This window comes from Octodon degus, unplaced genomic scaffold (assembly GCF_000260255.1).
Source record: "Octodon degus isolate 3935 unplaced genomic scaffold, OctDeg1.0 scaffold00027, whole genome shotgun sequence".
Taxonomy (NCBI): Eukaryota; Metazoa; Chordata; class Mammalia; order Rodentia; family Octodontidae; genus Octodon; species Octodon degus.
Window position 1 is genome coordinate 4,767,986 of NW_004524603.1, and position 17,500 is coordinate 4,785,485.

At 47.9% G+C, this 17,500-nt stretch overlaps 1 protein-coding gene across 3 annotated transcripts in view; it reads left to right on the forward strand.

Moving 5' to 3' along the window:
• Kmt2c (lysine methyltransferase 2C) overlaps positions 1-17,500 on the forward strand; it is a 300,385-nt gene that overhangs the window by 280,194 nt on the left and 2,691 nt on the right. For 2 of the 3 annotated variants that reach the window (XM_023712856.1, XM_023712855.1), the window contains 15 exons: positions 1,947-2,156; positions 4,373-4,514; positions 4,671-4,818; positions 6,313-6,491; positions 6,610-6,746; positions 7,926-8,175; positions 9,414-9,553; positions 9,887-9,991; positions 11,684-12,803; positions 14,030-14,166; positions 15,211-15,353; positions 15,610-15,778; positions 16,097-16,213; positions 16,489-16,562; positions 16,792-16,900. In XM_023712856.1, coding sequence (XP_023568624.1) covers positions 1,947-2,156; positions 4,373-4,514; positions 4,671-4,818; positions 6,313-6,491; positions 6,610-6,746; positions 7,926-8,175; positions 9,414-9,553; positions 9,887-9,991; positions 11,684-12,803; positions 14,030-14,166; positions 15,211-15,353; positions 15,610-15,778; positions 16,097-16,213; positions 16,489-16,562; positions 16,792-16,900 — 3,180 coding nt within the window. Of the gene's footprint in view, positions 1-1,946; positions 2,157-2,856; positions 3,022-4,372; positions 4,515-4,670; positions 4,819-6,312; positions 6,492-6,609; positions 6,747-7,925; positions 8,176-9,413; positions 9,554-9,886; positions 9,992-11,683; positions 12,804-14,029; positions 14,167-15,210; positions 15,354-15,609; positions 15,779-16,096; positions 16,214-16,488; positions 16,563-16,791; positions 16,901-17,500 lie in introns of all 3 variants that reach the window. The other variant, XM_023712854.1, reaches the window with a different exon arrangement.

The following is a 17,500-nucleotide window of genomic DNA, read 5'->3' on the forward strand; positions in this document are numbered from 1 at the left end:
TTTTTTTTTTGTGGAACCGGGGATTGAACTCAGGCCCTTGCACTTGCCAGAGAAGCACTTATTCTACTGAGCCATCTCCCCAGCCCCCTTAGGGGTTTTTTTTGTCTATGGCAGAGTTTTAATCTTTTCTGTTCTTCCATGATAAAGTACTTTTTAAAATGTAATTACTTATGCCTCTTAGGATGCTGGTGAGAAGTAAAGAGAATGTTTGTAAGCATTTAAAGCCCCTGACCTATACTATTTCATATACAGCTGCCTCATTATCTCTATAAACCAATTAAGAAGTTCTTAGACCCTTCTATTCAAAGTGCAGTCTTGGAGGCTGGTAGCCTCATGGGAGGGTTTTAAGGAATGCAGGACCTAGAGCTCCTAGAGACTTGCTGGATCAGGATCAGAATGTGTGGCGTAGCCAGACCCCAGGTGATTTGTATGCACGAGAAGTTGGGGGTACACATGCAGAACTGTGTGTGTTCCCCTGCTGGGCTGGATCCAGCTTTGTCTGGGGCTCATCCCCACTCCGTTCAGTGAGTCTAGGGTGGGCTCAGAGAATTCCCATTTCTGACTAGTCCCTGGGCACAGCTACTGTGGGGCCTGCCCTTGGAAAAGCAAGCCAAAGGCTGTCTCCCTCTTCCTTCTTTGTATAAGCTAAGAAGTTTTCTTATATTTTTTTACTGGTTGAAAAAACTATTTAAACAAGAGTAATACCTTGTAGCAGTGAAAATTATAAAAAATTGAAATTTGTTGATGAATTGTAAATTTTATTCCAGTGCAGCCTAGGTCATTTAGAAATTGGCTACTTTTATAGTACAAGGTTAGTTGGCTCAAGGCTAGATGCTTTACTGTCTTTGCCTTTAAAATCCAGTTTTTGCCATTCATACTCTTGAGTTATTTAGAATGCAACTAGAAGCTATAATTTTCAAAAAGATCCCCGTGATTCAGTGTAGAATTGATTACATGGTAGATTTAGAAGTTATGATGGTCTCTAACAAAACATTGATAACAACTTTAGAAATAATGGAGTCTGAAAAATATTCTTGTAACTAATTAGTTTATGGTGTATTTGGTACAGGGTCTCACTATACGGCCTAGACTCATAGTGATCCACCTGTTTTCAGCCTCCCTAGCATGCGCCACTATGATGGGTCTTGGTGGCTGACTCAGCCTGTGGGTGGGGCCAACGCTGCCTGTGGTGCCAGGGATTGAACCCCAGTCTCTGTGCTTGCCTAAGCAGGTGCTTAGTGTGATGAGCTGTCTCACAGGCCCACTGTTATATTTTTAGTATTGATCGTACTACCCTTTAAAATCTTTCCAGGGCCTGGCTTACTGTCACTTCTTGACCATAAAGACAGGAGTAAAAGAAAAAGATTTATCTTTTGTCATCTACTCCTCTCCCATTGACTTGAAGTGCATGGATATCTTAAAGTCAGATGTGAGATTGTGAGCTAATTTGAGGGACCCATGTGACTTCTTTTTATTGGTTTCTGGGATTGGCTGTTGTCTCACCTCAGATGCACAGGCTGAGGTGTTCCTGCAGCTATGAATTGACTTGGCAGTCCTATCTCACCACTTCTTGCTCTTGTAGAGAACCAAAAATAGACTACCAAAGCCATGTAGCAGATACAGCCCTGGCTAGAGATAGCCCTCCTCCGCTGTGCAGGGGCTGGGACCAGGGCCTCTAGGCACCAGGGTCACAGTGTGGTGGTTCATGGTTGAAATTCATCCTTAGAAGTCTTACTCTTTCCCTGTACCAGGTTGGTTTCTATATTGAAAATCATGCCTGAAAAGGGAAACAAGTATTTTCAAAAGACAATTAAGAATGTTTTGCTATATATCTTATCTTTGGTACCTTGTTAGAATATGAGTCATAGGAAGGACTGCTCTAGCACGAACTAAAAATCAAGCATGTAGATAGTTCATTTGTTTCTTCATCTTTCCAATTATATTAGCAAACTTTGGGGGTTCAAATACAAGGTGGTTTTGGATGTGGCAGCAACCAGCCAAAAATGGATGGAGGAAGTGAAACCAAGAAACAGCGAAACAAACGGACTCAAAGAACGGGGGAGAAAGCAGCACCTCGCTCAAAGAAAAGGAAAAAGGATGAAGAAGAGAAACAGCTGCTGTATCCAAACTCTGACTCCTTCACCCACCTGAAACAGGTAAGTCTTTTAGAGTAGCCCTTTGGAATCTACAGGAAGTAAGAGCACATGCTTCTTCTGTCATGTGATACTGAAACTTTCTCTTGGTTGTCATAATTTCTTGATTAGAAAGTTAGGGGATCATAGGACATCTGGACAAGGAACCTAACAGACTTCCTATTTCTCAGCAAAATTGCACCTTATCCTATTGACACCTGAACTTTACAGTACTGTGAATGAATTGGTAGGTAATGGTCAAGATTTACTGAAGTAAAAAAGGGGCAGCCTCTGTACCAGGACAGACTGTCCTCATATCTTGATCTTGTGACTCAGGATCCAAAGAAATGAAGCCACGGGGTCATCTCCATCTACTCTGTTCTTGCACCCTTGTATTGTTACTGAAGAGGGAGAGAGCCCCTAAGTGCCATCAGTCGGTGATGCCTGCTCTCATTATCACATGCCTTGTTCTTCCCAAGCCAAGAGGAGTCTGGTTTTCTTGGGAGATGCCTCGTGCCTCCCTTCAGTCCAGATGGCAGTGAAACTTCCTGGGAAGCACAGCTCCAGCGATTTCGTAGTTTGTCTCTCTCCAGCATTGTAATACATGAAATTTTTAAGCCTTGTTTTTCTCACCTCTTGTTTAAGTTGCTTCAGGTCTTAGGAAGTTGAGAGACACTCAGTTTTGTTTATCATGTACATTACTTTTAAATGTGTTTTTTAATAGCAGCTCTCTCTGCTCCCTCTAATGGAACCAATCATTGGAGTGAACTTTGCGCACTTTCTTCCTTATGGCAGTGGCCAATTTAATAGTGGGAATCGACTTCTAGGAACTTTTGGCAGTGCTACCCTTGAAGGGGTTTCGGACTACTATTCTCAGTTGATCTACAAGGTATGTTGCCCTGCCAGGTGTCCTGTGCTGTGTCTCCAGGTGCCTTGTCACAGTTGGTTGGGCGTATCTTTTGCATCCAGTATGTCGCTAAGCTTCTGGATCTCACTAAAACTTAGTTCAGCTGAAGCCTTAAGGCTTTACCTTAGGTATTTCTAACAGGAATATTTGAAACTCTTACAGGTAAAAATACAAATTGTGAGAAATACACATTATATGTTTCCATCATAAAGGAAATACGTGTTCCTTTATAAGCTTTATTCATGCAGCTTATCCAAATTCATAGTAAATTGTCTGAAGAAAAAGTAGAATTAGGTTCTCACTTTGAAAATGACATTAAAAAATTCTAATGATTTAGGCACTAACTGCAGTTGTACACAAATTCCTAGATTACTTGAATAGTATAAAGCCAAATCAGGTTTCTCTTTTGGTGTCATTTTTCTAACAAAACTTTGTGATAGCATCATAAGATCGCTTCTGTTGACATATAACTTACATATAAAGATCATTTTTTCTAAATGTACGAGGGTATCATCAGTTTCCCTGAGGTCTCCTCTTCTGGGTTTAGTGTGAACACAACTCTCTCCGTGTTATTTATTTAGGTCCTGTAGGCTGTTTTTCAGTTAGAACACATCTCAGTGCAAGCTGTGCTCTAGCTTCAGGTCATCGTCCTTAGAAAGCCCCTCTGTCTCTGCACGACTTGTAGTCTCACCTTGCATTTGATTTGTATGGTAGTAGTAGATTGCAGCATCCCTTGAGAGACAAAATCCATTGATGACAAATCTTAATCTAGGAGAGATGCTTGCAAAGAAACTGAATTTGTTAATACATTTATTTAATCCTTTCTGTATTATTGATGCTCTTCTTCTTTTAGATATCTTAATCCAGATTCTGATATCTGAGACATGAATTGCAATTATGGGTTTAAGTCTATAAATTATTTTATATAGAATGAAGGCTCTCTGAAAATTGAATGTAGGAATTTTTGAGAACTTCTACCAAGTTGATTGCATTTTAAGTCTATTTTTCACTGGCTATAACCACAAAACTTGAAAAGAGCTGTATAACAGAATATTTGATTTTCATTTGAAAGCTAAGTACTCAAGATAGGTGTCAGTTAAAGAAATGGATAATAATATATTAACAGAGTCATGAGTAGTTGTTCTAAAAACTTCCTGGCCTTGTATGCGTATTTTCCTTTTTGGTGTACGTTTGAGAATGAAGATGCATCTTGATTATGTTTCTGTAGCCTTGCTTCCATGTGCTAAAAAAAAAAATCTCAGAACTAGGTTTTACAAGGTCATTGCATATTTGCTCAGTAGCATATAATTTAAAATTTTTTGGTCTCCTGCAGCAGAATAATTTAAGTAATCCTCCAACACCCCCTGCCTCTCTTCCTCCTACACCACCTCCTATGGCTTGTCAGAAGATGGCAAATGGTTTTGCAACAGCTGAAGAACTTGCCGGAAAAGCCGGAGTGCTGGTGAGCCATGAAGGTATGATCATAGCCTCCACGTGTGACACTTGGGTGAAAGGTCCCTCTGCCAGAGCGGGTGCGGTGGAGTGGCTCAGAGCTGCAGAGTTCTGCAGAGTTCTACCTGCTTACTGGCTTTGGCCGAACATACTTCCAGTTCTGTGTGTTTGCTTTTCAGTTACCAAGACTTTAGGCCCAAAGCCATTTCCACTGCCGTTCAGGCCGCAGGACGACTTGCTGGCCAGATCTATTGCTCAGGGCCCAAAGACGGTGGACGTCCCAGCATCACTTCCAACACCGCCTCACAACAACCAGGAAGACTTAAGGTAGAAGCTACTTTTTTTCTCAAACGGTTTCTAGTAATTTTTAAATGTATTCAGCATAATGTGTGTAGGAGTAGTGTGTAAAAACACTTGAGAGGTAAAATTTTGTAATATTCTCAATATAAATTTTATAACCTTGTTACTATTAACTATAATTAATTTTTATCTTTAAAAGATATTAGAGGGGCTGGTGAGATGGCTCAGTGGTCTAAAGTACCTACTTAGAACAAGCTTAGCAAAGCACAGGGACCGCGGTTCAATCCCCCAGCACCACATGCCAGCCAGCCCCGCCCCCTGGTGGGCTGAGCTGGCCACACACACACACACACACACACACACACACACACATAAATAAATAAATAAAAAATTAAAAAAAAAGATATTAGAATAGAAATTAAGACAATAGAAAATCTCCTTGCAAAATATTTTAAAGATCGTTGTCCTTCACGAGCTTTAGCATGATTTATTGGATGTACTGATGTTCATAGTGCTCTAGAAAGAAAGTACAGTAGTCACAGTTACCAGAATGCTGCTGTGGAAGAAAGGTACTCTGGGGCAGATACCTTGTAGCCAGTTTGTTTAAAGTCCCTCCTTGGAAAATCTGCTGTACTTCCTGATGAGATATCCATTTAACAAGTCCCATATTTTATCAACAAGCAAATTATGGACCAAATTGAAAAGCAGCTACTCCAGGTTTGGAATTGCAGCCTCCTTTCTCTTCTGCTCACTGCCAAGAATCCCTATTGCCCCAGTAGAGAGCACGCTGCTCTTTGTGGTAGCTGTGGACGGCAGCTGTCCATTGTGTGCTGGTGATCCAGCCCAGGTGCCTGTCCCCTGGACTTCACAGGCCACTCTTTCTGGTGTCATCAGCATGGGCAGCTTGAGAAGATCTGCACCTTTTAACCTGAGACCTCAGCATTGCTCTGCTAAACCTGAGTCTCGGACTAGATAGAAGGGACCATTCCTTCTCACTGTTGACAACCAGCTCAGAAAATCAAGCGTCGAGGAAGCCACAGTAACCAGGGTTTCCTCCATTTCTCCATCCACTCTAAGCAGCAGCAGCAGCAGCAGCAGCAGCAGCAGCAGCAGCAGCAGCAGCAGTAGCAGCGTCGCTGTCTCGCGGCCAGTTGCATGCAGGTGTGGTCCTGCGTGGATGCCTAGGGCCAGGGCCGCCTTGTCCAAGCAGCAGGAGGCCGGCTTACTTCAGTCTCGGCAGCCTGGGACTTGGGGAGATGTGAACATCCTTTCTAGGTTCTGTTATGAACTGAACAGCTTTTTTACTAGGTTTTTAAACATTGATGCTAAAACTTTGATCCTAAGCATATCCATTTATATTGTAGATAAACCTGGTTACGGTATTTCCTCCAGGAGATTTTTGTTTATTGGTGTCTGTAGCTGGTCCATTTGCTAAGTCCACTGATGATGTGGGACTCATGGTTGGTGCACAGAGCCCCTAAAGGGGGTTTGCGTGCTATGATGCCTGTGCTCCTCTTGTAGGGTACAGGATCAGTGTGGTGACCGGGACACCCCTGACAGCTTTGTCCCCTCGTCTTCTCCTGAGAGTGTGGTTGGGGTGGAAGTGAGCAGGTATCCAGATCTGTCAGTGGTCAAAGAGGAGCCTCCGGAGCCAGTGCCATCGCCTGTCATCCCCATTCTTCCGAGCACCACTGGGAAGGGTAAGAATACTTGGCCCTGCTGTAGTCATCCCAGTCTACCGATGTACTAAAGCAAGTATTTTTGACCTTGAAAAGCCATCAACACACCTTTCTTTCTTTCTTTCTTTCCTTATTTGAGGTTCAGAATCAAGAAGGAATGACATCAAAACCGAGCCAAGCACCTTATTTTTCACGTCACCTTTCGGTTCATCCCCAAATGGTCCCAGATCGGGTCTTATATCTGTAGCAATTACCCTGCATCCCACCGCTGCTGAGGTAAAGGAGGAAATGGCTTCTTAATGCTATGGAGTGTGTCATGTCACTAAAGAGAGATCAGTGGCTGACAACGAAGCACAGACTGCCGTGCTTCGGGTTGGCTGGGTAGGCACTTTGCATGTGGAGGCTGCTTGTGAATACTGTCATCATGCTTGACATTCATTTTGGCCTGAGTCAAGACAGAAAGGGAAGTTAGCACTCACACGTTCTTATTAATGGGTATATACTAGTTCTAGAGAACTCTTTAATTAATTAAATTTATTTGTACATTTTAAGTCTACATAAGGATCACATTCATGATAGGGAATTTGTACTTGCATGATAGATTCTTTCCCCCCCATTCCCCTACTTTCCCTTCAACCCCTCTTCTCCTATTTGTAAGCTTTTGTAATTGGGAGAACTCTTTAGAGAAAAGACTCTTTATAACTGGCAACCCTGTAGAAAATTAACTACTGAGAATAAACATCTATAATAAAAATTATAGAAGCATAGCTGGCGTGGTGGCGCATGCCTGTAACTCCAGCACTGGGGAAGTGGAGGCAGGAGGATCACTGTGCATTTGAGGTCAACCTAGGCTACATAGTGAGTTCAAGGCTGAATTACATAGTAAAACTCTGTCTCAAAAAGAAAAGAAACAAAAATTTACAGAAGCACCGGAAGTGTTCTTCAGGCAGTAGAGGCTAACGTCAAAAACACTACTAATTTGGGGGGATTTTTCTTTTTTTAACTTTGAAGTCTGTAGAAATGTTAGAGATGGACTCATGGTATAGTGACGTGACATTCTGACTGCACAGAAGACAGTAGTCATGTGACATTTGTGCATTCTTGCTCGTTGTTTCAAACCTTTGGCCTGTGGAGTAAGAGCTGTGGCTGGGAAAACCAACAGCGTTGGCTCAGCCCACGTGGCTGCTCACCCCTGCCTGCTGCTAGACATCTGAACCAACTGCATGTTCCTCCAGTACATGTTGAGGGCACTCTCAGCAGATCTCTATTACGAGGGCTGTATGTGTGCATTTGCCCATGAAAGCAGAAGTTTCCTGAGTCCCACAGGCTAAATAAAGTTGTTGGGTTTTCTCACACTGTGTGCTGTGCAGGCAGCGTTGATCCCGCCTGTGTTTTTTCTCCTCCTTGGCTGACTCTGCCTCCTGGGTGTATAACAGAGGGTTTGTTTTGTTTTAGAACATTAGTAGTGTTGTGGCTGCATTTTCCGACCTGCTTCATGTCCGAACGCCTAACAGCTATGAGGTTAGTAATGCTCCAGATGTTCCGTCCGTGGCTTTGGCCAACAGCCACAGAATAAACCCAGCTTTGGAGTACCGACCGCACTTACATCTTCGTGGGCCTCCACCAGGATCTGCACACCCTCCCAGGCTAGCAGGCTCTTACCGGCTGAAGCAGCCTAGTGTTCCATTTCCTCCGGCAAGCAGTGGTGAGCTAGCAGCTTTTTGTTAACCCCAAATCCGTTCTTGATTCAAAGGTTAAGCTTATTCTTTTTAAAATTGCAATTTCAATTTTAACAAGTAGTGAGCAGTGTGTTGGTGCGTGTCCTTTGGTAGCCCGGGCTCTGCTGGGTGCTGTTTTCTGTGGCACTGATGTGACCTTCCATACTTGGGGAAGCCCTGTCACGCTGCTGGAAGGCAGCGCCCTGCCTGCCTTGCTACCCGTAAGCAGCTCTGTCAGAAGCCTGGCCTCCGTGTGCTTGCTCACCTAGAGCAGAAGAGGCAGCTGCCTGCGTGTGTTGCTCGCCCCCTCTGTGCCCTGCACCGGCACCCCACAGCCTCTTCTCCCCTGGGGTTCTCATGCCCCCGAGCGCTGAGGCTCACCGTGTCTTCCTCAGCTTCAGGGCTGCATTTCTCTGGTGTCTCACCCTGAGCCCTCCAACCAGGCCCTCTTCCATCTCCCTAGTCACCAGTTTCCTCCATCCTGCGTCTTCTTTATTCCTCTAGAATCCAGCAGCTTATCTGTTTTCACCTGTGCATTCTTTGAAGTCTTGGCCTCTAGCTCCTGTTGCTGATGTTCTCCTGTCCCCTTCCCGCTGTCCCTCTGTGAGTGATGCTTTCTGAGGAGGTGCTGTGCTTTCTATCCTGTGTCATTTTTATTTACTTTATTTATTTATTTAGTGTGTGTGTGTGTGTGTGTGTATGTGTGTGTGTGGCCAGCTCAGCCCACTAGGGGGCGGGGCTGGCTGGCATGTGGTGCTGGGGGATTGAACCGCGGTCCCTGTGCTTTGCTGAGCTTGTTCTAAGTAGGTACTTTAGACCACTGAGCCATCTCACCAGCCCCTATTTACATTATTGACCTTGGGCCGAGGTCTTTCCTTGTTTCTCTTTGGTGTTCTAAGTTCCCCTAATCTTCCATCTGTTATCTGAGTCCTGGAGCAGGCCCTGTCTCTCCCCTGGGCTCCCGGGCTCTTGGGCTCACAGTTAATGTGCGTTGGTGACTTGGCCTTGTAAGTTTCTTTCTTACTAGCACTATTTTCCCACAAGTGTAACAATAGAAATGTTTCTTTTAGTCCCCGTTATTTCATAATAGATCCTTATAGCCATTACTTAAAGACCTTAATTAATTAACGAATCATATAAATTAATGAACCACGTGCTAGAACACTGCCACCTAATGTCCCATTAGCGCCACCTGTGTCATTGCTAACCGGTTGGTTGCCTGTAGGCCTCTCTGGATACAAGGATTCCAGTCATGGTGCTGCAGGAAAAATGGCTCTCAGACCACAGTGGTGCTGTCACTGCAAAGTGGTTATTTTTGGAAGCGGCGTTCGGAAATCTTTAAAAGATCTGGCTCTTCTGAACAAGGTATGCTTTGCTGTTCTCTAACCAACCCCATGTGCAGAGGCTGTGTCTGCAGGGGGAGAGGGCTTCTTCATGATGTAGTTGGAGTCAGTCAAGTTACAGGTGGCTGGACTTGAGCACAGCCTGCAACAGCACACTGTCCCTCGCTTGTGATAAGGGCTGTCACCCTGTCGGGCAGTGAGGAGTGGACAATATGTTCTGTGCACCGTGAGATTTCTGGGGATATAGATGCCGTGAGACAGGACGCTTCTCATTTGGACATAATGTGAACATCCAGTGTGTAGCTGATCGCATCGCGCTGTGACTTGGGATTCCGCACTCCTCTTTGTTTTTCAGGATTCCCGAGAAAACACCAAGAGAATGGAGAAGGACACTGTCTTTTGCAGTAATAACTGCTTCATTCTTTATTCAACTGCACAAGTGAAAAACCCAGAAAGCAAGGTAAAACCAGGACTTCTCAGCTCAGCGGCATAGAACGAGGGATTTCTGTGTCTGGGGACACGTTAGTGAATAGAACAGATGTGTGGCCTGTCTCGGTACGCTCGCGTGGGAGCACCTAAGCCAGGCGGTCGTGTAGAGAGAGAGATGAGCAGTGGCCGTGCCGCGCTGCTGCTCCAGACTCGGGGGTGTCTCACCACAGCGGGCCGTCAGAGGCAGACTGTATTTTAAAAGGTTAGGGTGAAATGAAATACCAGTACTTCGATCTTCATCTTGACTAATTATAAATATTTTCATTAACAAAATGGCTTTTATTGATCTTACTTGAATAGGAAAACCTGTTCGGAAATAGAATTTCAGTCTGTTCATGCAATTGGAGAAAAAGAATTTTGCTTACTCCAACCTGCTTTGATTTTATTATTGTTCAAGTATATCAAAATATGTAGCTGATGCGGATGAGGCTGCTTTTTTCTTTGTTTTTTTTTTGAGACAGTCTCACTGTGTAGTCCAGGCTGCCCTCAAACTTGAGATGTTTCCCCTGCCTCAGCCTCCCAAGTGCTGGGTTTGCCAGCGAGGGTCACCATGCCTGGTTCACACGAGACATTTTAAATTGTTTTAAAAGAAATTTTTTCCTGTTGAGTGATCTATGCCTGTCATTCTTCCTTCAAGATAATTTCTTTAATGTATCTTTCTCAGAGAAACAGTCTGGAGACACTTAAATTTTAAGAGGCAGGAGTCTCCCACAAAAATAAAATCCAAGCCATTAGGCAGATAAATTTAGACTCTAAAATAAAGCAGCCTAGATAGAGTGGCTTTTCACCAAGTGGGTTCTCAGGATGTGTGTAATGCTGCCCACCACTGGCTTCTTGGGAACGTGTAGGGTGGCTGTGAGGGAGTGGTGATTCTGGGGTCAACGAGGAGGCCTTCTCCACGCATGAGGGAGCAGGGCCAGGGCAAGCAGCTGGCATCTGCTCACACAGGCAGCCCCTTTTTGCTTACTCTCTTTGTGAGGGTGCTCGAGCCTGAGGTGAACAGACAGGAATGTTAGGATGTGAAGATGGTAGGAAACACTATTCTACCATGCACGTTAAGTGAGCAAAGTCTTTAGATGGCGTTGGTTTTCCTGGCTTAAAGTTAAGAAGGGAGAGACAGGGACACAGCACCTGCCTGGCAGGTGCAAGGTCCTGAGTTGAATTCCCAGTACCAAAACATAAAATAGAGCAAGCAGTGTTTTGGTATGTCCATAGGACAGCCTAGTTGCTCTGTCCACACTTAGCTGCCAAAATATTCAGGAACAACTTTCTCTGTGCCTGCACTCTGCCACCTTTTCTCCTCTTGCTCTTCTTCCCTTCGCCCCACCTTTCTTCATCCTTCTGTCCTTCCCAACTGTACTGGGACTGCACCCAGGGATTCATGCAAGTACTCTTGCCATTGAACAACATCCTCAGCTCTATATTTGGTTTTGAGATGGAGTCTTTCCATGTTGCTCACGCTGGCCTCAGACGTGTGATCCTCCTGCCTCAGCCTCCTGGATAGCTGGGTATACCCCCACATGTGGTGCTCACTTAGTTTTGACTCTTCCCTGACCCCACAAGTCCCATACCCTGTTAGACCATACTGCTTGGGTTTTGGTGTGGCAAGATTGCTTTTAGGGTATGTAAATTGTTCTCCTTTTCCATTCTTCTTGCTGCTCAGGAACCTGTTCCTCCATTGCCACAGTCGCCTGTGAGAGAGATGCCTTCCAGGGCATTTCACCAGTACAGCAACAACATCTCCACCCTGGATGTGCACTGCCTCCCCCAGCTCCAGGACAAGGCCTCTCCGCCTCCGTCGCCTCCCATTGCCTTTCCTCCTGCCTTTGAGGCAGCTCAAGTTGAGGCCAAGCCTGATGAGCTCAAGGTGACTGTCAAGCTAAAGCCTCGGCTCAGGACTGCCCATGGCAGCTTTGACGATTGTAGGCCACTGAACAAAAAGTGGAGAGGAATGAAGTGGAAGAAGTGGAGCATTCATATTGTGATCCCCAAGGGGACGTTTAAGCCACCCTGTGAGGAGGAAATAGATGAATTTCTCAAGAAGTTGGGCACTTCTCTTAGGCCTGACCCTGTGCCCAAAGACTACCGCAAGTGTTGCTTTTGCCATGAAGAAGGAGATGGGCTCACAGACGGACCAGCAAGGCTGCTCAACCTGGACTTGGATCTGTGGGTGCACTTGAACTGTGCTCTGTGGTCCACAGAGGTCTACGAGACTCAGGCTGGTGCCTTAATAAACGTAGAGCTAGCGCTGAGGAGGGGCCTGCAGATGAAATGTGTCTTCTGTCATAAGACGGGTGCCACCAGCGGGTGTCACAGATTTCGGTGCACCAACATTTATCACTTCACTTGCGCCATTAAAGCACAATGCATGTTTTTTAAGGACAAAACTATGCTTTGCCCCATGCACAAACCAAAGGGAATCCACGAGCAGGAATTAAGTTACTTTGCAGTCTTCAGGAGGGTCTACGTTCAGCGAGACGAGGTGCGCCAGATCGCCAGCATCGTGCAGCGCGGCGAGCGGGAGCACACCTTCCGCGTCGGCAGCCTCATCTTCCACACGCTCGGCCAGCTGCTCCCGCAGCAGATGCACGCCTTCCACTCGGCCAGGGCGCTCTTCCCTGTGGGCTACGAGGCCAGCCGGCTGTACTGGAGCATGCGCTATGCCAACAGGCGCTGCCGCTACCTGTGCTCCATTGAGGAGAGGGACAGCCGCCCGGTGTTCGTCATCAGGGTCGTGGAGCAAGGCCACGAAGACCTGGTGTTAAGTGACACATCGCCCAAAGGTGAGGCCTACACTTAGGAGTGCTGAAGGGCATTTTAAGTCGTTTCTTTTTCTTTTTTTGGCCCATGCATTTCATATTTTATAACAGCAGGTAGGGATTTTTATTTATAAATATAAATCTTAGCTTTTTTGTGTTAAACCTTGCTCTTCACTATACAGTTTTGAGTGTGTGCTAGTGTGTGTATTGTGTTTTAAGGTGCTAGGCATTGAACTCAGGGCCTCCCACATGGAGGCAGGCAAATGGCTTACCCCTGAGCTACGTGTGCAAGTCTTTAGCTCTGTTTAAAGTCTTATTTCATGGCCGGGTCTCACCACATTGCCCAGGCTGCCTTGAACTTTAAATTCTGCTACCTTAGCCTCCCAAGCAGCTGGGGTTACAGGTGTGGATCCCAAACTGGCCACTGTACAGCTTTCCAGTCCATCTGTGTTTGAACATAAGAGTTGATCTTTGAAAGTCACAGTGATTTATAGGTGCCTCTCATTTACCTGGGGGTCCTCTTCGCTCAGTTTGTAGAAGGAACAGTCACTCAGTGAAACATAGTGAGTTGTCTCCTCCCAGGAGTGTAAGATACTATACCAGTGTAAAGCTGGGAATTAAAATTTCAATTCTGATTCCAGGGTAAGTCCACACTGTCATTTTCACTGATGCAGAATATATGGAAAAGCTGCTTTCTAAACTTTTTTTAATGCATATATGGTGATGCATGCCTGTAATCTCAGCTTTTGGGAGGCTGAGACAGGAGGATCGCTATGAGTTCAAGGCTCCATAGGTTTGCACGGTCAGTGCAAGGCCAGCCTGAACCACACAGGGAGACCCCGTCTTTAAAAAAACCAAAAAAATAAAAGTTTTTAAAAAGTTCTCTAACGATATTTCCAAAGAAAAAGTTTCCCATTTGAATGGAGTGCTGAGGGGCAAGGAATGTCTTAGACCTTATTGGTGCATAGTCATTTGAAAGCCAGTAGGTCTCTTGGCTGGTGGGAAAGCACGCTAAATTATTTATATGAATTTCAGTGGTCTTAACCTAACTTTTTCACTTTTACTGTTGATGCCCTTAACGTGAGATTATTTTGCCCCAAACTGAATAAGGTTTTAAAAATAAATGGCTGCCATTTAGTAAACAAGTAAGTCTTGCAGAGCGGGTATTCTGGTCCTTGGTTCTGTGGTGTCTCCTATTCCGTGGCCTACAGCAAGTGGCTTAGCCGAGCTCCCTTCGTGTCCACACGCAGGTGTGTGGGAGAAGGTCTTGGGGCCTGTGGCGTGTGTGAGGAAGAAGTCGGAGATGCTCCAGCTCTTCCCCGCCTACCTGAAAGGCGAAGACCTCTTCGGCCTCACCGTCTCTGCAGTGGCACGGATAGCCGAATCAGTGAGTGTCGTGGTCAGGACCACACATTGTAGTTGTCCCTAATCCCCTGTGACCTCTTCACCTGGCGCTGCAACTCTGGTGGCTTTGCTGGGCTGACCTGAGTCTCTGGCCACTTCCCAAGGCCCTGGGAGCTTGCGAGGGCGAGCCACCTTGTCCTGAGGTGGCGTTGGTGACCTCTCCAGCCTCCTGCCGGCATGAGTTGACCCACAAAAGGCAGTGGACTGCAGCCGCACCTGTTCCCGGCCTCTGTGCCTCGGCGTGCGTGCGGCCAGCAGCTGAGCCACAGGCCCGCAGAGCTGCTGACAGCCGCGGGACCGTGAGAGCCTGCTCTGGAGAGTGGACGTGTCGTAGCGCAGCAGAGGAAGCCCTGAAGCCACCGAGAGGAGGCTGGAGAGGCTGGTCGCTTCCTGTGGGCTGGGCAGCGCTGCCTGAGCGCTGAGCATCTTCTGTGATCATGGGGAAGTAGATGTCACGAGAAACACATTTTAGAAAAGGCCCCTGACATGCTTGTCACTGTACATCTACATGCCTGCGACATGGCTGGATAGTGGCCACATTTGGAAGAGGCAAGAAATGGTCCAGTCAGAAGCCATGAAAATGGCTAACTGCTCGTACTTTTGAAGTTTCGGGCACAGATACAGAAGTAGGCATTAGGGCCGGGGAGACGGCTCAGTAGTAAGCGCTTCCCTGGCAAGTGCAAGAGCCTGAGTTCAATCCCTGGTTCCGCCAAAAAAGGGGGGGGGCGGGGGAGAAGTAGGCATTATCCAGTGGAAACCCTCGACCCTAGCGGTTGCCTTCCACGTGTCTGGCAGGGCCAGGGAGCGTTCGTGCGTGGTGTTGCTTCTGCGGCGGGCGTTTATCTGCGAGGGCTTGCCGGAGCCCGGCTGCTCACACACGCGCAGCCCAGGGCGCAGGCAGCCTGGGTCAGGTGGCCTGAAGACTCCATGTTCTGGTGCGGGGCGGCAGCTGGGTGCTGAGTGCAGATCACCGTCTTCCGCTCCAGAGGCCTGCGCTCAGCTACCGCGTGTATTTTCTGCTTTCCAGCTCCCCGGGGTTGAGGCGTGCGAGAGCTACACCTTTCGGTACGGTCGGAATCCTCTCATGGAGCTGCCGCTTGCTGTCAACCCCACAGGTTGTGCTCGTTCTGAACCTAAAATGAGTGCCCATGTCAAGAGGTTTGTGTTAAGGTATTTTGTTTTAACTTCACATAGTACAGCTCAGGGTTTCTAGGCCCGTTGGTGGCTTTTGTGCTTGTCTGCCGCTTACAAACCCTGCTGCTCCCAGCTGCGTACGAGCCCAGCCACCGCGAGGGCGCATGTGTGTCTCTGCCAGGCAGCTTTCTGTGTGTCTCTGCCAGGAAGGCTCAGAATGGCCTGCCTTGAGCACTCTCAGAAGGACCTTCAGCTCTCCTTTTGTTTCCTGTCACTATGCCGTCACCTGCAGGCCGCACACCTTGAACAGCACCAGCACCTCCAAGTCATTTCAGAGCACAGTCACGGGAGAGCTGAACGCCCCCTACAGTAAGCAGTTCGTTCACTCCAAGTCGTCGCAGTACCGCAGAATGAAGACAGAATGGAAGTCCAACGTGTATCTGGCCCGGTCTCGGATCCAGGTGAATACTGCACTGGGGAAGGGAGGCACAGGGCGGGGCTGAGATCTCGGGGCGCAAAGTTGCACACTGGCTGGCGCTGGGCTCAGCTCTCTGATGGCACTTGGACCTGGAGAAACACGTTCTGAGCTGTATGCCTCAGAGGTCAGTATAGAAGACCTAGGAACACATAATGGCAAGACTGACAAATTTTTAAATTTCAGAAATAATGTATTCCATAAAAAGTGTCGTTTGAGTTCGGCTGGCGCCTCAGGCTCGGCTGGCGCCTCAGGCTCGGCTTTAGCTGCCAAGGCTAATGTTGTACACTTCGCTCCCCTCCAGGGCCTGGGCCTGTACGCTGCCCGAGACATTGAGAAGCACACCATGGTCATCGAGTACATCGGCACCATCATTCGGAATGAGGTTGCCAACAGGAAGGAGAAGCTGTATGAGTCCCAGGTGGGCTGTGCCGGGGCTGTGCACTGGCTGCCCGGGCCCGGCAGAGCTGTGGCCGGATGGCCTTCATGGCCTCCTGGTCCCCTTCCTGCACTTTGCTTTCTCCAGGGGTTGCATAGATAGGTGTGCTTGTTGGCTCCCAACCTGCTGGGCAGAGGCCTGCCCAGGAGAAAGCGGACGCACTGTCCCCAGGGGGTGTGATCGGGAGCCCTGGGGCTCCTGCTACGGGTGGGGACGCAGGGCACCCTGCACAGGCTCACAGTTGCCGCTCTCTCTAGAACCGAGGCGTGTACATGTTCCGCATGGACAATGACCACGTCATCGACGCGACACTCACGGGAGGGCCTGCAAGGTGAGGCCAGCCCCTGGGAGCAGGTGGTGCTGGGGGCGCGGGGCAGGGGGAAGGCCTCCGCTGCTGCTGGGAGGGAGAGCAGGTGGGTCTGCTCCCCGCTTTCCGGGAGCTGATAGGGAAGCTTGTCTCCTTACGGGGACTAGAAAGGCAGCGAGTGTCTCCCAGAGACAGGAAGCCCAGGTGGCCCTTCAGTTGTTCCACAGTAACTCTGTTCGCGTGGCGGCTCCAGGTACATCAACCATTCTTGCGCACCTAACTGTGTAGCCGAAGTGGTGACTTTCGAGAGAGGACACAAGATTATCATCAGCTCCAATCGGAGAATCCAGAAAGGAGAAGAGGTGAGAGGAAGAGGGTGTCCCTGTGCTCTTCCACTTTCCTTCTTTGCGCTGCCCTGAGCTTGTTTCCATTTTTCCATTGCTAGAAAGTGTCTCCTGGTAGGTAGTAGGCTGTGCTTTGTCACCCTGTCCTGTCCGGTCCCTCAGGTCCAGGTGTCCCCTACCTGCATGTGGCAGTGCCCCCCCCATTCCACTGTTGCATGAGCCATGTCCTCTGTCACTTGGGGCGTCTCTCGGTTCACAGGCCCACGCTGTGCTTACCCAGCTGGTGGCGGCGGTGCACTCTGTGGAGATGCCTGCTGCCCGACTTGAGCACAGACCATGGGCGGCTGCTCTCTCGGGCCCCGGGGCTGCTGTGACCTGTGATGGCCCTGGGCGGGGCACAGGCACAGGTGAGAGGGACGCTGCAGATGTGTAGCTGTCCTCACAATGTTGTCCCTTGGCCTCGGGCAGTGACATCATCCTGTCATGCTTCCCAGCTGTCTCATGCGTGGGCAGCCTTGATGTAGGTGTCCCTGACCTGGGATGGCCCGCTGCAGGGGAGGGAAGAACCCAAGCGTTCCCGTGCGGCCCTGGCCCTGCACGATCCCGGCTGTGGGGAGA